Below are 23,106 nucleotides of genomic sequence, written 5' to 3' on the forward strand. Positions count from 1 at the left end.
TAAGGGAGAAGAAATGGTCATTAAACAGCAATATCAACTCACCTTTGCAGTATGTGTATAATAAATAAACAGCTGAATTTGATGGCATGAAGAGGACTGAAAATGGCACAAGAATAACACATTATACCTAGGTGCTGAAAGTGTATCAGGCTCTTTTCCAATGGCAAGAATGCTTCCCTGTGTTTGCCTGGTGAGAGAGCAAGCATTGCTCAAGCACACACTCCCCTAAAACCACTGAGATGGCTATTCCACAGTGTGACCTATTGTCACAGGACAATATTTCCAGTGCAATCTCATTACCAAGGCAGTGCTCCTGATTCAGTATTCGCATCAGAGGATGTGAACCACAGTACAATCATTTTCCTTCTTCAATCCTTGGATTTAGGTAATTTTAAAATCAGCAGATCAAAACCTTGCTAAAATGGAAGGTCTAAAATGTCCTGTGTAACCAGGACAGAACTGAAAATGAACTGCAATATTAATAACTCTTTCACAGTTAAACCAGATTTTTTTTCCCTCCATCTCCCTTAAAATGGCAGCACAAAGACAAATAATGTAATCATATCTTTAAGTGAGATGACATTTACTCTCTAGAAGATGCTGGAAATTATCCAATATAGGCAAAAAATGTTTCATCAGAAGTGTGTGAAATTTATTCTTGTAATTGGGGCAAAATGAAACTTGGAAGAGTTAAAGACTAAAGATTCTACCAAGACCATCTGGTAGGAACTGATAGCAGAACCATGAACTTCTGTAATTAGTGGCCTTGGAAGTTATCTGCAAAAAGAGCTCAGATAAAAACACCTTATAAGAATATTTGTACCAATTATTTATTTCTTCCCCCAAAACACAAATTAATAAAAAAAAAGGGAAAAAAGCAGATTTTTTTTTTCTAGACCTGGATAAAAGAATTATAATTTTCAACAGGTAGTTTACAATCAGTGGGAATAAACAAGCAGTCCAGGTTTCCTGATTGATCCATTCAGGGTGTGCTCAGTAGCTGTCTATCAAACAACTTTATTTACAACTCAGCATCATCCTGCAGTAGATCTGGATCTTCATCATCCAGTAAGAGGTCAGCATCCATAACTTCATTCTCTTCCATGACATCACCCAGATCCGGAACAACATCATCATCAATGTCACCAACATTTTCCACATGTTTAACCAGACTCATGTGATCCAGGGGGATCAAACTATGCCCAGCTGGCCCAGTAGTTCTTGCAATAGTGGCTGCCATTTCTGCTGCCACAGCAGCTTTCTGAGCCTTCTGCCTTTGCTGTTCTTCTTGTTGTCTGTGAGTCTTCATATGAGCATTGCGGCTTTTGATTTTAAAAAAGACCCTAAATTTTAAAGGAAAAAAAAAATCAGATAAAAATGCACTGCTTTTGATGAAATGAGCCAAAAAAGACTCAACAACTTATCAGTACATTTGCTTCCTTGTCCTGAAATAGAAGTCAGTGAAGTCTGCAAATCCATGGTGCGAATTTCAGGGACATATTACCAGATTTATACATCCTGATGGTATCAAAATGGCCTACTCTGACTCTGCCAGAGGTAGTTTGTAGCTCCCACACCAGCTTCAGTATCTATGCACATCCTAATTCTCCCTGCATCAGTTTCACAACCATCTTGCACAACAAGGAAAAAGTGGCGGAATCCATGTTAGGATGGACAAACTCAAGCACAGAAACACAGAAAAAGTTGCCCACTGTCACATCCAAGTCTGTGATGAAGCAGGAAGCTGGAAGGTCAGATGTAGAAATTCTAGCAGGTAAGTGGAAAATAGGAGTAAATACTGCAGGGGCATCCAAAATGTCATGCAAACCTATCTCTGACAGTTTTGGTACGAGAACATATCATCTAGGGGGAAAACTTCTTCCAAGACCATCAGAGCAAAGTACAAAGTTTGTTCACAGCGCTACTGATCTGGAATCTAAAGAGGCAAAGGCGATACAGTACTGCAGACAGTCACACTTACCTGCCACACTCCTTGCAAGGAAAAATTGTTGTTGGGTCAGTCTCGCCACTTGTTGTGCTGTGGGCAGGTGAGCTCTTGATGGAACAGTATCCGCTCTGCGTACCAGATTTCTGCTTAGTGCTGGGAATGGTGCAGCGTGTTTTCGTCACCTGGTTCGTACCTCCGTGAATGCGAGCGTGGCCATTCAGCGCTTGTCGGGAACTGAACACCTGGCAGGGGGCAGGGTGCAGAGGAGGGGGGAAAAAAACCAACACACAGACAAAAAAAATAAAGCCCAAGAAATCACAAGAAGGCACTGGAACAGGAACTGCAGAAAGTAGGATGCTGAATGCGTATCACAACAGAACAAGTGTACACATCTAATATGCACCATCTACTCAGTCAAATGGTGCGTGCTTTCAGCAATATCCCACTGTAGTTGAAGATAGTCCCAATAAAACAAAGCAATGAGGTATCCTATTACTGAAGTTGTGTAACCTAACTGGAGCTTTTGCCATATAGCCTTTCTGACTGATATATCATCTCAGAATTCAGTTTTCAGTACAGATCAAACTGCTTATATTTTGTGGGGTGAGAATTAAAAGCAGTCAAAATCACAATTCACTAGTTTACACACACCACCACCACCACCCCCCTCTCCCCCTTAAATATACCAAGCACACGTACAGCGCCACAGTTTGGCATTTCACAGATGAAGGAGGACGAAGAAAGTGAAAGACCCTGAACAGCTGGCAGATCTATAGGTCCAACAAGAGAGATAGCTGGTGGGTCAGGTGACTTCTGCATTTCCCTTTCTTCCTTTCTGTCTTCTTCGATCTCCTCATCTTCCTCTAACACTTCCTCTTCTCCACTTGTCTAAAACAGACGGTGCATTTAAGAAATACTACAAATAGGGTCAAAGACAGCACTGGATAGTAGGTCATATACAGTTCTGGAACAGCATGCTGTTTAGTCAAGTGTGCATGCCAGTATCAGTATTTCTTCCTATCCTTAATGAACTTCTAGTCTTGCTGGAGCTACCACCCCTTAATGGATAAGTTATAGCACATAAAGCTCCTCTGCATTGCTCAAGACAGCCTCCATCAGTATTAGGGAGCCGTGCCTCCAAAGATCTACAGATGCCAGGCACAGTGGTGTCCTCCTGCCATTAGAAAGGCCATGTATGCTGTACTTGTAGTCAAGTTACTTTAACAAAACCCCAAAACAACGAACCAAAAAAACCCCAACCCACAAACCAACATATCTCAAGTGGTATTTCTACTAGCATGTTAGAGCAGCCCTTAAGAGTACACGTGGGCAGAGGCACAATTTACAGAGGTGTACCTGGACCACAGTTAGGTAATGCACTTTTACCTTGTTGCAGTCCATCCACACAAATCTTGGTGTAGCTGAGGTCACACAGTGTTTGTACAGAACATAATTTAGAGTCATGGAATAATTTCTATTGGAAGATACCTGTGTCACCTAATTCAACCTCCTCCTCAAAACAGGACAAACAAAAATTATCAAGTGTTAAACTTTCTCATCTTCTTTTAGACTTACCAAGCACTCATCTCTTTTCTTCTCTAAGCGTGTTCTGTGTTTCCGTCCCAAACGCAAGATTTTCTTCCAGGTATAGTAGTATTCCACACACTGTGCAACTGTCTTAGACTTAACCTGTAGTTAAGGAATTGCAGAAGTAGTCCAGCCTTAATTTTTTGCTTTCATTCAACACAATTTTACTATATTCCAAGAGGCAGGATTTATTACTCAAACATTCAAATGGAGGGGAAAAAAAAAGGTAGTTTGACTACAACAGGAATACTCTTGTAGAACACTTCTTTTAAAATTTTTTTTCAGTCAAATTTGTGTTGACTTTTCCAGCTTCAGTAGATTTCTCTGGAATTCTCTTGACTCCAGACAGAAAATGACTCAGAATATACTTTTGTAGCTCAAGTGTACAGCACCGAGAAAACTAGGCATTAAGGCTTGATTCACATAAACCCACGTATTTTTCAACATTTGAGCTAACAAGTAAGGTCTTGTGCCCTGAGATTTATAACCTAGTCTTTTCTGCTTTGTGGCAGAACATGAAAAGTAAGCCCAAACATGTTTTCTCTTTATTAACAGATTTTAACCCTTTCTGGTGCCAAGCTCAATGCCAGTGACTCAAGTACCTTGTAACAAACTGCCAGAGAACACCAAGATGATAGTGGAAAACCATACTTGTCCGACACATAGAATGCCATGATTTGGATTCCAGGTGTGAAAACTTTCACATGTAATAACAAGAGGAACACCTTTTATTTATTTATAACTGTTTTTTACTGGTACCTAATGCACAGGTACACCAAATGAATATACCACTCCTATCAGTGTTCTTGTAACCACTGCTGCCTCTATGCCTGCAATCAGCTGGTCTGGCACTGGAGGGAAAATGAAGAGGAACAGAAGAGAGCAATGGGAAAAAATCCCCAGCAACTGACAGAACAGAAATAACCTTACCATTCTCTGTACAAATATGAAATCTTTGCTGTAGGTGGACAATGCCTCTTTGAACAGCCTCCTTTCTTGATGTGTCCATTTGTCAGAGCCTTAAAAAGAAAGTGAAATCATTACAAATGATAAAAGGTCACCACCTTTATGTTGATGCCGCATCCGAAACAAGAACTGGGAAGTCTCAAGCACATGCAAGTGATTGCTGCTACTCAAATACAAGTATGGCTGTACTGACTCAGACCTAAAGTCCATCTAACCAGTATTTGGTCTCCAGCAGCGGTGACAGGCAGTTGCCTAGGAAACAGTAAGATCAGGGCAAGCAAATACAATGCCTCCCCCTAATTTCTCCTAACCTCTGACCACGCTGGGCACAGGGGATTTCCTAAGTCTGTTGCAATTTGCTTATTTAGTAACTACCCTCGCAAGTGCTGAGCCACTCTTCCTTTCAACCAATTAAACTTCTTGTACCCAAAACATCCTTTGCCAAGGAATTTTACAGATCAGTGGACCCTCTGCATGAAGAGCCACCTCCCTTTCTTTGTTTCTTGGCTCCCAGTAGCTTCACTGGATGACCCTTCATTCTTCAAATGGAGGAGAAAGTGAATCCAACCTTGACCATCACCTCCATGCTATTCAGAATTGTGCACCCTCTTTCTATTACTCCCAAACCTTTGATCATTACTGCTGTCCCCCTCTGAACCTTTTCCAGTACTAAAACATTCCTACAGAGACAACAGGACCAGAAAGGCACATAGCAGTCCACATATAATCCAGACTTTCACAGTGGCATCACCATGTTTTCTACTCTTTTAACACTTGACTATTTTTTTTAGCTCTTGTAAAATACAGCTGATACTTTCTTAGAACTAGCATTACAATCCCAAACTCTCATTCTAATTGAGAAGTACCACCACAGAGCTCATCATTTCCTATGTAAGGCTTGTATTGTTTACTCCCATGTATGCCACTTTACATTTAATGACACAGAAGTTCATACATCCTTTTTTTCTCCAGACAATAATTTCTGTAACATCCTTTTGCAGCTCTTCACTGGCATGGTCTGGGATAACACATTTAAATCCTCTGTGACAGAGGTTTCAAGTGGGTAGAGACTGTAGCCATGTGCAATCTGCACAAAGTGTTTTGTATCATTTAATGAAAGCTGTATATAAAACTTCTAAATAGTGTTATTCTGTGTTTGGTCCCCTGGCCTAAGTGCCCATGAAAATGTGAAATCAACATTTAAACTGAAATGAATTTATGCTTTCAGTATTAGTCAAAAAGAAGGAACACAGGGTTGCTCTACTGCATCAAAGCAGTATTCTGTTTGTTAAGAGTGGGCAGCATTACATACATTAAAGGAAGGATATGCAAGAAGTCATAAAGTGGCTGCCTTTGAAATGACTTGCACTATGAGAAGATTCTACTTCAGTCTGAGAATTTCTGAAACATCTAAAACTTTTATGAAAATAAGTCCCTAATATTCCTGTCAATGTTACTACTCTCCATAGAAATGCTTGCCTTTGCACTGATTTCAATTAACTTGGTATTGGTGCCACACATGGCATTGAACTCTATAGTTCTACAGTTTTTCCTTTCGTCTAAAAAAAGTATCAGTGTTATTAACTGCAAATGTTTTGCTTTTCAGCATCAGCTCCCAGGCTTACAAGCTCTGAGCAGGTATCTCATCACTCCTTTATAAGCTGAAAACGACAAAATTAACTTTTCCGCAACCTGTTTTCTGTAGATTCTTCCAGTACTGGATATAAGCATGCATTAGTTATTTCCACAGAGATTTACACTTAAAGCTCTCTTAAGCATCAGAGAAAGGCACTGGCTTCAAGCCACGAGTTTTACTTATTCTGTTATCACCCAGAGATCTTTCTGCTGACACACTGCCTTTCCATCTTTCCCACCCTGAACCAGCATCATTCCCTTCTTACACCACTTGTCAGTCATTTGCATTTACCCTCCCTTTGTGCAGGGGTAAATGCACTCATTCAGTCCAGGGGGCTACTCTATGCCAAAACATAACTTTAAAAAGCATGACAACACCAGGAGAGATTTTTTTTCTACTTATTCTGCTCTCCTGCCTCTATCTACCCCACCCTCCTAAAAAACCAACACAATAAAAATAATAACATAGAATCACTTCCATGAACTAATTTTGTTGTACACCTATGGAGAATTTGGGCCTTACAGGCTTTCCCCAATAGCTGTGGTATTAGCAGAGACCCTTATAAGATTATGCGGGTTAATTGGAAGTAACCTAATTAATAGAATAAATCCTGTGTAGGAAAAGCAACAGAAGAAAAGCTGTTTTTAACTCTGGTTGCTGGGAAACCACTTTTGCTCTTGCTAGCTTGAGGGAGATATAGAGAACGTGCATAGAGGGAGATCTGCAATGCAGCAAAAAAGAATTTGGGGCTTTAGAATACAGATCAAATTTTAAAGCTGATCTTTATGTTTACATAATTATTCTAGATTTTGTTTTACCTGCCATACTGTTTTTGCACTGACTAACTGATGTTAAATATCTTCTACTCATTTGTGTGCTTTGGGCCCACAAAAAAACTTGTGGGTTCCAAGGGGGCTACATGTACACCCAGGGAGCCCCACGGAGAGGAGCTGAAATCCACTATGTACAACATATGCTGGCTCTGATCCACACCCTGTCACAGCACATACAAGAAGCTTCCAGACTGCCTCAAGTGCCCTATGTCAGAGACCATCTCTCCTGCTGTTCTGACCAGAGAAACTCCACTGTTGAAAGGACAACAATTCAAGTGTTTGCAACAGTGCCCCTCTTGTATGACATACATGTTCCCTCTCTCTTCCCTAAAACACCATCCTGACAGATGGCAGTGTCTTAGGACAGAGATTAGGGTGTTCTTCCAAGGAACAGTGGGTCAGCATCCCCAGCTCTCTTGGCACACAACAGAAAATCCTCAAGTTTTACAACTGGCTTCCCTCACAAGCCAACAGGTTTCAGAGGTGAGCTATTTGCTTGCACCCTCATTCAAAGGCAGTGCTAAGGATGAGTTTGGGTATCTGTTGTTTGTGGTACTCTAACAAGTTAATTCTCATGAGTCAGTGGCGTGCTCTGTTTTCAGTGTACTCCACCTTCAAATGTGGCAGGCCTGAGAGCTATGATTTCTGAGTATGGAGCAGAAAACACAAAGTTAGCCCAAATCAATGCCACTTGAAGTCATATTAAAGCTATTCATGCACTAGATTGTGAAAAATTCTCATCTTCCTCGAGTGGCTGATTATCAATCAGAAAAAAACTGTTATTCAAGAGCTGCTGCACATTGCTAGAGCAATGCTGTCAATATAAGTTGCAATCACGTTGCATGCAAGAGCATTAGAAAGTAATGCTTTGTCTAGTTATTCTATGTCATTTAAATCCAGACTGGTGAAATTTTATTTCATGCTGTGATAAAAACCTTCTTTCCTTCTCTAGAAATAGGGATTCACAGGTGTCCACAGGTCTCAGAGCTAGTTACCAAGGATTAGCATCATCTCATGTGAAAGATTAAACAAAACGGTCTCTCTTGGCTCCTCCCTGAATCCCAATGAATTCCTTCTGAAGCTACTGGGAAATTGCCTTAGTAAAGACTGTTCCTCCTCTTCCACACAGGCAGAAATTTCTTATCTGCTCTGCTAATTAGATTGTTCACTGATGATGAGGCTGTGGGATATCTCCTCATCTTCCTGCTCTCATGCCCTTGAACTGTCTCACAAATATGATTTGGTGTCATCTCTTCAGACAAGATACCCTGATCAAAGTTCCTGGCTGATGTCCTCCTCCATCCATTCCCATGTCCACCCTTTGGATTGCAACAGAGCTGCTATCACAGGCACCAGGCACCTCCCTCAGAGAAAATCGAAAACCTAACATTCACATTTATTCACTGTCATTACCAGGTACCATCAAACATGTTTCTGTTCTTCTTCTCAGGCCAAGGGGTTGAGGAGTTGCTTTACAAAGATTTCTTGTTACTTGGAAGTCTTTCCAGTGAGCTGCTACAGCCAGGAAGTAGCCTGCTTCTATACTTACGTTGCACAGTGACCGTAACTGGAAATGAGTACATGACCTTGGACACTGTGATTGACTGACCACCAGAAGACTCTTGGCTCCTTTCCTATTGAGCCTGAACTGGAGATGAAGTCTTAAATGTCTTATGTAAAACCCTATTCTGTGTCTCAGCAGTTGTTAGCCACTACAAAGCATTAAGCAATAGCATGGAGAGCTGCAGAGGAGAGACATTTGCCATCTATGCTCAGGTGACACAACTCAAGTCCAATGGCTTAACACCACATTTGTATTTCACTTCTGCTTCATCACCACAATGCAGTTCTTGCTGTGTTTATGAAACAAGTCACCAACCCAGACTTTTTCAACTAGAGCCACACACAGAGGCTCTGTAAGCAGCACGAGGATCCTAGCAAGAGTTACAGCACTGCCTCTTTGGAAGGATGCTCATGATTATCATATGCATTTATTGTGCACCATCACCTTGGAGGAAGCAGGCATGATGGCAGATACCAGGAAATTAAGACATTACCAATAGTAAATTATAAATTACAAATAGCAGCAGTTTTAAAAGGAGATTAAATTGTTAAATTTCAGTTTAAAAGAGAAAAAGAATCACCCGAGGCAGTTTTAAATCTGTAGAATCCTACACAGCAACATGGATGCAAAGCTTCTGTATGTTGTCAGTCATGTAAGAAACTGCTAAACTTGCAATAAATGGCTCTGGGAGCACCCTGGGCACCGTCCACATCACTTCTCTATTAAATACTGCCATCCCTGCAGCAGACAGCAGAGAGTGCAATGTGATCCCATGCTCCAGCTTGGGATGCTAGGCTTGGACTCTGTGTAACAGATAGAGAGATCACAAGGAAACCTACCGGCGTAGTGGTAATTTGCCAAAGGATGACACTTCAATCTCACTGGCTTTCTCAACAGCAGCTTTTCAAGAGCAACCTAAATGAAAAAGCAGGGGAAAACAGAATTAGGAAAAGCAATCAGCTGTGTAATAAAACTGCATTTAAAGACTATTTGGTACAAGCATATTAATTTTCTCTCTTTTCTCTTTTCTGTCATACAAAATCACATCAAATTACTCTGAGGCCCAGTAACACTGTACCTCACAGTACATAATACCTAATACACAGTACCTAATGTGCATCTGGTCCTGCCTTAATTAGCAAAAATGTGGCTATTACTTGGCAACTTCCAGCTCTTTCCCTCCCTTCTGCTTGCCACAAACAAATACATTTATAGTGTTTGACTTGATAGTGTTAATTAATACTAATATTTAATGGTTGGTTTGACAGCGTTAGTATTTATAGCATAAAGTATGTTAGAATATCTGTTTAGGTCAACATCTGTTAAGAATGACAGCAAGTACAGCTAATCGTCCTTCAGATCAGGAAAACAGAGGATTTATGGATTGCTAAAATTTTTCCCCTGAAAATGCAGACTCTCTGTAAAGCAAATTCCACATCCTGACATTCTCAGACCTCTCAGATACAGCTAACAGAGCCTAAGGAAACTGGGACACAAGCTAAAACCCACTGTATTAGCCTATCCAGTGAGACTCATTCCAGCCCCATGTCTTGTTGCATTTGGTTTTATATTGGCTTTCCAGGAACTGGTGCAAGGGGCCTTGCCTTTCACTAACACTGGGCAAAATGGATGTTTTGCCTTAGTTAATAACATTCCCTTCACTAAACTAATGCAAATATTTGAAATGCATTATTTATACATGAACTGTGTGCAATTACCTCACAGTTCTGAACAAATAAGTAGATGTGATTGCTGCTCCAAAAAAAGGTTTTTTATGAGGGCTAGAGGAGGACTAAGCTCTCTGTGACCAAATATAAAGCCTGTGAAATATCAGGGCTGGAGCAAGCACTGGGAGACATTCAAAGCCCCAAGGCTATAAACTAAGTAATCTTATCTATATGAAATATACAGTAAGCCTTCAGAGAGGCACTGCTTTGAAATTTAAATTTATTAGAGAATAAAGGGAAAAGTCATTCCCCAAAAATGTTACAGGATGTTTAAAGCATCATTGCAAATCAATCAGAAATCTTTTTTATATAACCATATCTAAATCCATTTAATAAAGCATGCTAATTTATCTCCAGAAGAGGATCACATCTCCCCTTTCAGCTTTTTATCTTACCATAATATCTCCTTTTGCTTCAAAGAGAGAGTGCAAAGCGTATTCTGAGTTAGTTCCTCCACCAGGTAACACACTGGAACAGCTCATATTTAAAAGGTCTTCCACTGTCAGAAACAAGTCAACATTTTACTGCTAATACAGTAGCCTGTCAGTCAAACATCTGGAGCCCAGGGATTCTCTAATGCCCCTCAAAGACCACATAGTTCAGGGCAGCAGATTCTTTCACACTTTTTCTCCTCAGCATCTCATCTCCTTGTTTTAGGATCACTGAAGAGAGGATGTAATGAAGCACATCCTTGGGATGGGACAGGCTACTACAGAGCCCGAGATCTGCCTGTGAGGCAGTGACTTGCACACACCAGTAACGTTGCTGTGCCAAGAAGGCTCCAGCCAGGGTGGAGAAACAGAAGGAACCATGTTAGCAGGACAAAACTCTGCTCAGGACTGGTAGAGCCCATCAAGCCTGCCACACTTCCTCTCAACTATGGTCACAGGACAGGCCCAGGATCCATTGGCTGCCTCTCAGCTGTGACCTCTGCCCTTACCAGGCAGTTCAGTACCCAACTTCCCAGCAATGACCTTTCCCTCCTGGCTGCCAGAAAACAGTTCATCCAGACTTCCCTTTAAATGCCACTATATAATGCTGTTGCTCTGAACCTATACTGTGTATTTCCAGTCTCCTGCTCTGCACTCTCAGTAATTAATATTCTCTTGAACGGTTTGTTCAGTACACACACGAGAAATCAATGCGTATTTCTTCAACAGGCACAGGCTGACGTAGGAACTTCTAAAATGGCAAGTCATTATACCTCTTTGTTGGAAGACTTTGTTCTCCAGTTCTGGCCACGGTTTCCAAACCAAAGTAGCCTTGTGCACATCTTTCTCCATTAACAATCTGTCCTGCAGCTCAGGAATGTCAGCCTGGAACCTGGACCCAATATTGATTCGCCTATAAAGAAGAATAAATAAATAAGTATTCAACTACACAATGTGTAGAAAAAACAAAAGTCAGATTAGTGTTCACTTTATTTCCAACTAAACTTTTATTGCACTGAAGTGGCAGGAAATTGTGTCAGATTGCTTTACGCAATGCTTTACTCCCAGTGGGATAAGTATTTTGAATACTAGAGAGAACTGATCTCTTGGGGAAAAACAAAAATTTCAATATGCAATTTAAGCCATACTGAGACATCATACCGTAGGGACAACCCAAGCTAGTTTATATGCATGACTAGCGAAGAGGCTAGACATCAGAAACAGCAGATTTCTTTTCCACAGAGAATGGTACTCTTCAGCAGAGAGCAAAAAGAGCCATTACTGCTGAGGGACCATCCTGTTTGCACTTTGCCCTGCGGAACCTACCAGGTAACAGCACCACACCAAAGCCCCACTGTTAATATTTACACATAATAGTAAGAGTACAGGATTAGCACGTTTTCCTCACAGCACTCTTCCCAGCCATCACTAACTGTTGTTTCACTTTGAGTGGCTTCCACCAAGCCTCTCCCTAGCATTTTTGAGCCATGACACCTAAATCTTCCACAATCACTTTGCTCCAAATGTCCTTAGCCATCATCCACAGAAACATTAAATGGAGTTAAACACTTCCTGCCTGGTTCAAAACACTTCAGGCCAATGGCTCTAGGTTGGAGCTAATCTACAAAAGCAGTGACAAAATGGTTTTTCTTACGGTTCAACAGTCTGTTCTCCAGGTCCAGGCGTCACCGGAATGACACTTCCATCAATACTATCTGAAACAGAGATTGGAATTTGAGTATTGCTGTTCTGCTGCTGGTGACCCTCCCAGGCTGCATTGCCATCTCCCTACTAAGACCAGCATTACTCCAGTCTATGATGCAAAAAAGACCCTTTACTGATATTAGAAACTTTATACTGATATTAGAAATTTTTATAGATAATAGAAATGTCTGAACTTGCAGAAGTTTCTACTGCCCCGATTTGGAGTGATTAGACACCTTTTCTTGTGAAGTACTAAACAACAAATACTTAAAGCAAGCCCCATGTCTCAAACTAGGTCTTTTTCCTCCACTTCAGCAGGCCCAGATGTAATGAGAGGCATGGTGGTCCTTTCCTGAGGCAGACCACATGGAATGATTCCAGCCTTACTGGCAGATTAGGCTCCTCTATTCACTTTATGCCTTAACCTCACCTCACAAAATCCAAGGCAAAACTGCCACTAAAGATGGACTTTTCCTGTGAAGTAGCAGAACTGGCCATGCATGTGAGCACACACAAAACCCATCAGTGTGGTGACATGAGAAGAGAGGACAGTGGTCTCTCCTTTGTACTGCTGCTCTGTAAATGCAATACTTACTAGACCGACACAGGAGCACCCGTGGAGTGGGAGTCAATGGAGTAAGTGGCAGCTGAGCATGTGATGTGCTGTGAGAAGAAGTGATAACACTGCTGAAGAGACCAGATCCTTGCCGGACGGGACTGAGCATCGGTGGTGGAGTGTAGGGGGGCAGCTCATGTGTCCGGTCCAGCAGGTGATCGCCCAGAACACGGGGAGAGCGAAGCTGACTCTGGTACAGAGTGGCACCAGAGTGGGACATGCTGAGGTTGAAGGAAGGAGGAGGTATGAAGAGAGGTTCTGGTCTGTGCCGATACTTCTTCTTGTCCTGCAACGGTTTGAAGTTTTCTTCCAATTTTACAGCACTTGGATGAGGCTTTTTGCTAGTTTCCTAAATGAAAACACATAGAATCTTAGCATTTAGGCACATTTAAATGTGGTTTGCACACAATCCTCTACAGCTTTCGGCAATGGCCACAGAAAAGCTGTTACCACCAGGCAGTTATTCAGGTACCACTATAATAACCCTGGCCAGTACAGTATCTGGCACTACACAGAAACCTCAGGGGAGTGAGAAAAACCAGGACAAATTACCCTTCACCTCCATCAGCAAGCCCTCTGGGTCAAGGTGGGGCTGAGCCACAGACACAGACATGGAGAGGCTGCTGTCAGCTTTTGAAAGTGCAGGGAACAGCTCTCCCAGACCATGAGTCTCCCACACCCTTCTTCACCGCTACCCAGACACTTTGGGCACTTCTGTTTGCACTGAACACACACACAGGCTGGTGGCAGATACTTCATTATCCAGTCACAGTTTATTAGAAACTTTATATGATAGGCTTTCTAATGCATTTATTTAGTGAGACCAGGAAGGACACATGAGCTCAGTGAAATTACTGCAGTACTCAGCAGCAGGAAAGGAAGAAAAATGTAATAAATTCAAATTCTTTGCCTCTTATCGCTACATTCCCATCAGCTTGATTACAGTCCAGCTGCAACAAATCTTGAACTTAACTCTCTCCTCTTCCCTTGGAGAAAAAAGGGTAGTAGATGACCATTTGGGAAATTCACACACCGTTAACATGCCCAGACTTCTAGAATTTGAATGTTAAAAATCATTTAATAACAAATCCCTAGAGTATACTGGAGTGGAAGGCACAGAAGGTAAACCTGGAATCTGAATTTCTGGGGGGGGTGGGGATGAGGTAGGAAGAAACAGGTCCTCAGGTTGTGCTTTAAAAACACACAAGCTGGTAGATGAACACAGTATTATTAAATGTACTGCTTTTACATACTTAGGCTGTAGGCCATCTTTAGAATAAATTTGGGAAGCAGAAGAAAATTTTGACAGCATTACTCCAGAATGTCTGCATCATCTGGTAAATTCTACTACTACATAAAGCAAATTACTACAATGTATGTTTAGACAACATACATCTTTACACCATGGGTGGTTCTTGAGAATCACATTCACCCAATAAAAATCATGTTAAACGAGCATTAGTGCTGTCACCCTTAATCCCTTATGTTAATAAGTTCCAGCTTGAAGAAATGGTTTTGATTACAGAGGTCCTGTCCTTGTTGTTAGATCATGGCTGTATCATCTCCAACAGCTGTTGACATTTTTTCTCTATAAAAAAAAATTTAGTTCTGGAAGCGCTTTGCTTCTGCAGGGAAGAAAATGCATCTTTGCAGAGGATTTTTTTGATAATGGACATTCAGAACAGTGAAAGTTACCTGTAATGACAGATATAGTCCATCAGGATGGTGAACATTTAGTGTTCGCAAAAGAGAAAGGGGAAAAAAATGCCTAAACTCAAGGAAAAAAACCTTAACAACCCAAAACCCAAAAAAGAGATCCAGAAGGCTAGATCCAAGTCTTTGAGTAAGGGCTCATTTTGTTCTGTTCTCCATGTGTGAAGGAGCTGGTACTCCTTTCTCTCTCGTGTAAAGCAAACCAGTGCAACATCTTAGAAATCCCAAACACCTCCATCTCTTACACTGCTTCACCTAGGGCATACCTATGCCAACACTACTTTCAAAAAAGGTCACGTTGAACAGTAAAGGACATAGTGGTGTCCCTGTGCTCTCAGTGCAGAACCAACCCAATACTTTTCTGAAGCTTGAGTAACTGATTCCCATTATCTGAGACAGAATGCATCCTTGTGGGCCCTGCTGCTGCACCTTGATAGATCCACTCTGGACAGATCCAGATGGACCTCACTTGACTGCTAGCTTCAGCTCACCATTGTGTAGCCTTGCTGAATGTTTAGCTCCTTTTTGCTGTTTCATTTTACTGATTCCATGAGTTTTGTAGGAGCTTTTCTGAACAGCTCAAAGCACAGTATAAATAAATACAACACAGCTTCATTTCTTTGGTATTAAAAAAAAACCCTCTCCAATGACACAATTTTTTTACAGAAGAAGAGGAAGCTGTGAATCTTTTGATCTTTTTATGTTTCCAATGCTACTGCTTATATAAAATATAGGGTTCAGAGGGAACTGCGTGAGTTTGGTTTGCTTGGGCCATAACAAAGACCATAAGCATAATTTTGAAGGAATGAATGTGCATTTAGCCAAACACTGGCAGATTTAATCACAGTCACTTTACATACGTTGCAGAAATACACAAGCCCAAGCCACCTACTCTGGTGTCTCTAGAGAAGATCTCCCACTCAGAGCTCAAGGATTCAGAAAAGACTGTCCCTATTCTTTAGAGGAACTAGAATTAGAAATGAAAAATTGTACTGCTGAGTTACTAAGTATTGTGAAATGATGGCTTTCAGAGTAAAGTGGAAGTTGATGTGTAAAACCTCTGTCTTAAAGGAAGAGAGGAAAGATTTTTTATATAGTTATATACATTATATATATTTAAAATTAGTGTGTATGTCTGAATGAAGAGTCAGGAGTGAATATTGTAAGGAGTCACCCATGATGGTATAATGCCATCCCCTCATTTGGCCATCAGCCTCACACAGAGAAGGAAAATCAAAAATATCACAAGGATATTTCTCTGCATTGTACAGATAATACCATACAGTACTTATACTCCCCAATAATCCCTTATCATGGTGTAGTCTGCCAAAATGGATTTGAAGGAATGAGCAGAATCCATTTCTACACCGGAACACGAAATAAATACTGTTTGCTCCAGGACTCCTCCAGGAAAATAATAATGAGTATTCTCACATCTCATTCAAGCACTCATCAATACCTCGTGCTGCCTGGCTATTTCATTTTGCATTTTATACGTGAAATGAAAGCACTGAGCAGAGCTATTTTTCCTGTATCAGAAATCCCAGTGATTAACCCTTAGAGCTGATGCATGCAGAGAGAAAGGGAAAAATGACTTCACTGCAAAACTCCGAGTTTCATATTGGCTTAGAGCACACACTCTAAGCACTGCACTCTCTTCAGCTGAAATGAGAAGCACATATATCTGACTTCAGAAAACAGGAAGAAATAAAACTGCCGATTTTAAGCAATAACGTAACAATGAAGCAGCCTGAAAAGGAAAAAACAAAACCAGTAAAAAGATAGTAAATCCCTTTGTTCTAGTGTGATAAAAGAATATCACCTTCCAATTTTAAATTATTTGTTTTCAACTGAGATCTTGATTCCTCAGCAAAGGAAAATTAATATTTTCAAATGATTGAGGAAGTAATGCTCTGATGCTCCAGGACTTTTTTTATTTATTAGGGATCGTAAAGATTCCAGAAAATATTCTAAAATACAAATGATGTTTTAGAAAGCAGCAGCACTATAAGCAAAGGGATTTAACAAGCACGGGACAGTTAGTGGCAAGAAACACAGCACTCACAGAGGATGAGCAGGGGTTGGCCACTTTTGGACTGCACGGTGGAGAGTAAGTCATCTTCACGAGAACGGGCATCTCGTCATCTGACACAGAGTTGGCAGGCTTGTCTGTGACTGTGGCAGTGCTGGCAGAGGGCTGCGTGCTGGGCTCAGGTGACAGAAGCTTTACAGGGACAGACACTGGCATGACGATGGGCGCGAGGCCATCCACCTCTTTAGGCAGCGGCTGCTGTGGTGGTTTCTCTCCTTCATCCTGCACAGACAATTAAAGGCTTTCAGCCCGAGTGAGGGAGCGCTGCTTCTGGATCGATGCACTATGCAACGTGTGCACCGTGGCTGAAAAGAAGTGGCCAGGGTTACAAAACACACAACAGTGTTCCTTCTTGGGACTCTTTATCTGCCTCAAATGAAGATGGCAGCTTACTTGTGACTCCTACATAGGGTTCCATCTTGGTGACAAATAATCACCTGAAGCATCTTTACAAGGTAACTTGCAGGAGGGGAGAAAAACATGTCTCTTTTTATCATTACAAACACAGAATTCTCCATCACCCAACTAAAAACAAAAACACAAACTGTGGAACTCTGGTAAGTTCTTTGCCTTCCCTATGGTATTCCCTGTTGGGACAGAATTTCTAAAATTTCAGGATAGTGAAAGACTGACTGACAGGGCAAGTTATTTTTATGCAGAACAACTCAAACATATTTTTGGTTTGGTATTTGTTGATACCTATACAACTAAAACACTTTGGAAGAAAGCTGTCAAAGATTCAACAATTCTGCTCCTCCAGTTAAAGCCTGGGAAAGCTTCCAATAAATATTCCTTAGTCATCCAAGTAGTTCAAATGAAAATAAGGAAGACTTGGTGTTCCTGGTATTTCTAATATAATAAACAAACATGAGGAGGAAAAAAATTAAGACACTCCTGACATGACTTGGTAGGGTGTTCTGTAACGTGCAGAGAAACAGAGAAGGACAAACACTGATCTGTCTTCCACCACTGCCTCTGTCTTTAAAACAAGACTTCTGGCCTACAAACTAACAGAATTATGTGCATTTCTACTTCCACGGGGTATGACATAACAAAACAGTGCTGAGAGGAACAAGTTTTGACAGCAAAGCAAAGCACGGCAAAGCAAGCAAACATCAACACAAAACGACTGTGCCAAATACTGAAGTCAAATGGACTGCTACCTGTTTGAAGTTAGGAGATGCTCTTACTCCTCCGTGTGACCTCATGTGACCATTTAGAGCAGGCAAACTCTTAAATTCCTTCAAGCATATTGAACACATTAGCTTGTTCTTCGCATCAGCTCTCTCAGGAAGTGTTTCTCTGTTCTGGCCACTATTTTCATTTTCATTTTTTAAGCATGGAACAGAAGAAAAAACATTAGTCTGGCATGTTCCCTTTGTTGCAGAGGGAGCTTTTTTAATCAAGAAAGTCAATAACATTTTACAGCTAGATGGTTATGAAGTCACAAGTAAGCACGTGGTGACTGCTGTGGAATACATGGCCAATAACCTAGATCAGCTGCTCCCAAGATGGGGAGAAGGGAAGTTTTGAGCAGGACATGCTCATCAATACAGAAGAGCCTGAGAACCCACGGGACTGACAGACCTGCATTTCCCCACTCATGACAGCAATTAACAAGTACTTGGACACAATGCCCCTAACAACCACTCTGATGGACACCCTGGCCCTTCAGAAGTGAGATCTTAAGAACAAAATGGAAGATCTCTGCTGCCAAAGATACAAATCCAAACCACGGAGCATCCCTTTTCTTATAAATGCAACACTGGAGCTTCCCTGATTTTGGTTTTTCTTTGGCTCCCTTTCTTTTTTTTTTTTTAAGAAAGTATTTCTTTGATTCTATTACTTTGGGGGGATGCTGGAAATCATACAAATTTAAAATCACAAAGCACACAACTAAAGATGTTTCTAGAAGAACAACAATTATTACCCACCCAGACTGCATTCTTTTCCCTCTAAATACAGATCTCCTTTGCGTTTCTCATATTTAATTAAAAAGACAGAAAGAGTATTTTAAAAATACCTTTGTTCTGGGGACAGTGGCTGCAGTCTGCCATCTGACAGTTGCACCTGCTACCAAAAGAGGAGAATGGAATAGAGGGGAAAAAGTTGAGAAAAGAATTTTTCAGGAAATACTGTGTAAATGAAGGTCCTCACAGCATTAAGACTGCATTTTGCATACGATTTTACTACTATTAAAAGCCTCTGAGTGGAGACCCAGACAACAAATCTGCCCCTGTGAGCACAGCTAATTCAAGTTTTCTTCACTCACCTGCTGTTTGAAGCCTTTGCTTTGACCCAGAAGCACTACCTTTGGAAACAAAGTTGACTAACTGCTCCTGAACAATTGAGCCCACAGTGTTGAAAAATTAGCAGGAAGGCTTTGTTGTAACTGGGTCCCTCTTTCCCAGAAACCGAGGCAGAACTTCCCAAAGCCTCTCACAAGGAAAGCAGCAGCCTCACAGCAGCAGTTCTGTGCTGCTGCCAACCTGGCCCAAAGCCAATCCAGAGCTATAGACAGAAGTCTGTTAATGAAGTTCCCCAAAACATCCCAGAGATGCCCACTGCTCACATCCTAACTTTCTGACTAACTAAGCTGAAACCGCTTAGTTTCCACACTTTGCTACTCCTCTGCAAACAAATCTGGCTGGGCATGGATCTAAAATACCACCTACCTGAGGCCATGTGGTGCTGGGAGAGTCTTGCTGAGAACTTTTGTTGTTCAGATGAACTCCCAAGGGCGGCAAAAGAGTTCGATGAGGGACAGCATTCCCTATGGAATTAATCTCCTGCCGTGCAGGATCCTCGGCGGTCTCTGGTGGAGTCAGGCCAAGGTGGGAGTTCAGGGATGGCACTCTGCTCTCACTCAGGTATTGCTTCTGCTGATCTTGCTGCTGCTGCTGCTGCAGTAAACTCTGGGGGTACAAGTGCCTGTACTGTTCGTGGGGATCTTGGAAGCAATACTGAGGCACTGCTCCCAACTGGATAAGCTGCACAGGATGACTGGGATCCTGAGAGTACTGGTGTGGTTCATGCATAGTCTTTGGATCGGGTTCCCTGTGATACGGAGGAAGCGGCAATTGCATCTGCTGCTGCTGCTGCTGTAACTGCTGCATGACAGGTTGTGTTTGGTAATACTGAGCGAGCTGCACTGGACACTGCCGCTGCTGCCGAGCTGGCTGCTGCTGCTGCTGCTGGATCTCCTGGATCGAGAGCCGCTGGTGTCCCTGCTGGGGCTGAGCGTAGTACTGAGGCTGCTGCAAGTGCTGCATCTGTTGCGGTAGGAGCTGCTGGGACTGCATTTGAGGAACGTGCGCCTGTCCCTGCTGGAGCGCAGAATGCATCTGCATCTGTGATAAGTGCTGCTGGTAGTCGTAGTACAACTGTTGGTGCTGCATGACTTGCATTTGTTGTTTTTGCTGTGTGCTTGCAAAATTCTGGTGTGTTTGCTGTGGCACTGGTTGGTATCTTTGTACGGTGGAAGTTACAGGCTGTTGCTCAACCACCGGCTTCTGGGACAGCAGCTGCCTGAGCGCACTGTCACCGGAATTATCCACCATCGAAGACTCGGTGTGCAGAACCTGAGCCATGTTGTTGACTTGAATTCTCAGATTTTGGTTAGCAAATACTTGTGTAAAGGAGTCCAATTTGTGCAGGACCCCACTGGTAATTTTTTGCGATCGGTTTTCACTGGGTTGGGGGTAAGAATATTGGTATCCGTCATGGGACTCCCCCTGCCCGAGGGGGCTCCACATTGCGCTTTGATTATTCAAATTGTTCCTCGCTGGGACATGATTTCCTGAGCCAGAATGTGTCCAACTGGTTTGTCTAGATGTATCCATTGACCCAAGACTTTTTGAACCTACAGGCAAAGCTATACTGTCCCTTGAATCTTGGGGAAATGGAGGGGAGAGGGGGGATGCCTGGGGAGCATCCATAACAGACGTCCCATAGCTATGATTTAGAGATGGAAGGGAGTTCATTTGGTGTTGTTCGTAGTACAAGTTCTCACTGTTGTTGGCAGTATGATTAGTTTTATACAATTGCTGGTCCCCCATTTTTGGTCACTTCTGTTCCAAGCTTACAGGCACACAAACCATTGAAATCTCTATGAACCCTGAGATAGCTGAGGGGAAGGGAGGGGAGGGGAGAAGAAGCTAGAATTACTTATAATTCAGCATGTCCATGTGCATCACAAGGACTAAAATTTCCTCCAGTCTGTCAGTAATTCCAATCTCAGACTCGATGTTGTTTCACATCTTCAAGAAATGGACCACAGCACAAATCCTACACAGATCAGGAAGTTCAGTGTGCCAAGCACCTGCAGAGTAAGAGAAAGACAAGGTAAGTGCTGGCTCTTTCCACAAACTGTTATTGTTATTGCCTCAAAGGAAACTGTAAGATCTTCTAGTTTGAAATACATAATCAGATGTAAAATTGTAGCAGCTGGGCTATTTCAGAGCAGTTAGATTACTTCATCTCATCCTATTATCCTGCCTCTCCTCTAGTGCTCCGATAAAATCATTCTGCCAAACCAATAAAAGCTTATTCTTCAAAACTGTCTTTTCCCCTAAAGTATATAAACATTCAAGCAGTTTCAAGTTGGCCATATACTGTGCTCTCGTGACGAGTTTTAGTCAGACATTTGACTGTGAAGACTCACAAAATCACAGAATGGTTGGGGTTGAAAGGGACCTCTGTAGATTACCTGTTCAATCCCCTTCTAAAGCAGGTTGACCTGTGGATATCTCCAGAGAAGGAGACTCTACAGCCTCTCTGTGCAGCCTGTTCCAGTGCTCTGACACCCTCAAAGTAAGGATGGATGGATCATATTTAGATGGAACTTCCTGTGTTTTAGTTTGTGCCCGTTGCCCCTTGCCACCACTGAAAAAAGCCTGGTTCCATCCTCTTGACACATGCCCTTAAGATATTTGTATGCATTGATAAAATCCCATTTTCTCCAGGCTAAACAGCCTCTCCATGTAAGAGATGCTCCAGTCTCTTTCCTGTAGTTCCTTGCCTTTATTGAACTAGAGAGCCCAGAACTGGACACAGCACTTCATATGAGGCCCCACTAGGGCAAAAGAGAGGGGCAGGATCACCTCTCTTGACCTGCTGGCAATGCTCTTCCTAATGCCCCCCCAGATACCTTTGGCATCCTTGGCCATAAGGGCACTGCTGGCTCATGGACAGCGTGTTGTCCACCAGGACTCCCAGGTCCTTCTCCACAGAGCTGCTTTCCAGCAGCTGAGCCCCCAGCCTGTGCTGGTCCATGGGGTTATTCTTCCACAGGTGCAGGACCCTGCACCTGCCTTCATGGAACTTCATTAAGATCCTCTCCACCCAACTCTCCAGCCTGTCCAGGTCTTGCTGAACAGCTACACAGGCTTCTGGCAAATCAGACACTCCTCCCAGTTCTGTATCATCAACAAACTTGCTGAGACTACATTCTGTCCCTTCATCCAGGTCACTGATAAATAAGTTGAACAAGGCTGGACCCAGTACTGGCCCCTAGGGAACACCACTAGCAATGGGCCTGCAATCAGACTCTGCACCACTGACCACAACTCTGGGACCATCCCTTCAGCCAGTTCTCAATCCAGCTCACTCATCTAACCCATACTACCTGAGCTTACCTACGAGGATGTTACAGGAGACAATGTCAAAAGCCTTGCTGAAGTCAAGGCAGGCAACATCCACTGCTCTCCCCTCATCTACCCACACAGCCACACATTCCATCATAGAAGGCTATCAGATTGGTCAAACTATTATTTCTCCTTGGTGAATCCCTGTTGACTACTCCTGACAACCTTCTTTTCCTCCACATCCTTAGAGTTGACATCCAGGATGAGCTGTTTCATCACCTTTCCAGGGATGGAGGTGAGGCTGACTGACCTGAAGTATGTCTGCTAAGACCAAACCAGTCAACTGATATCTTTTCTGCCCAGTCACCTTACGTCAGGGATGCTGAACTCCAACTTCTGTTCCTCCTTCTCACCCTTCCTTCTTTGTGCTGCATGATTTTAACAGGCAAATTTTTACTGAATGCAGCCTTTTATAATTTTTACTACATAAACTGTAATTCAAATAACATTTTACAGATGTCTGTACTGTTTTTGAAGAACAAAAAACACATAAGCACACGATAAGACTGTTTTACTATTCCACAAGATGAAGCAATCCCTTTGTCTACAGTCACACATATGCACAGAGGTACAATATGCTTATGCGCTCATAAATTCATTTTAAAATAAAAGCAGATCCTGAACTTGAACAAGAACACAGAAAT

At 42.2% G+C, this 23,106-nt stretch overlaps 1 protein-coding gene across 10 annotated transcripts in view; it reads right to left on the reverse strand.

The window, feature by feature from the left end:
• Positions 1-805: 805 nt before the first annotated feature.
• Positions 806-23,106, reverse strand: part of TRERF1 (transcriptional regulating factor 1) — a 98,359-nt gene continuing 76,058 nt past the window's right edge. For 7 of the 10 annotated variants that reach the window (XM_069009658.1, XM_069009654.1, XM_069009659.1 and 4 more), the window contains 14 exons: positions 19,493-21,138; positions 18,841-18,890; positions 17,981-18,131; positions 16,791-17,039; positions 12,992-13,361; positions 12,347-12,407; positions 11,466-11,605; positions 10,657-10,760; positions 9,374-9,449; positions 4,466-4,554; positions 3,524-3,637; positions 2,648-2,836; positions 1,982-2,190; positions 806-1,343 (listed from right to left, as the gene is read on the reverse strand). In XM_069009658.1, coding sequence (XP_068865759.1) covers positions 1,022-1,343; positions 1,982-2,190; positions 2,648-2,836; positions 3,524-3,637; positions 4,466-4,554; positions 9,374-9,449; positions 10,657-10,760; positions 11,466-11,605; positions 12,347-12,407; positions 12,992-13,361; positions 16,791-17,039; positions 17,981-18,131; positions 18,841-18,890; positions 19,493-20,875 — 3,507 coding nt within the window. In that variant the 5' untranslated portion in view covers positions 20,876-21,138 and the 3' untranslated portion in view covers positions 806-1,021. The remainder of the gene's footprint in view (positions 1,344-1,981; positions 2,191-2,647; positions 2,837-3,523; positions 3,638-4,465; positions 4,555-9,373; positions 9,450-10,656; positions 10,761-11,465; positions 11,606-12,346; positions 12,408-12,991; positions 13,362-16,790; positions 17,040-17,980; positions 18,132-18,840; positions 18,891-19,492; positions 21,139-23,106) is intronic. The other 3 variants (XM_069009662.1, XM_069009664.1, XM_069009663.1) reach the window with 3 other exon arrangements.

This window comes from Aphelocoma coerulescens, chromosome 3, assembly GCF_041296385.1.
Source record: "Aphelocoma coerulescens isolate FSJ_1873_10779 chromosome 3, UR_Acoe_1.0, whole genome shotgun sequence".
NCBI classification, from domain to species: domain Eukaryota; kingdom Metazoa; phylum Chordata; class Aves; order Passeriformes; family Corvidae; genus Aphelocoma; species Aphelocoma coerulescens.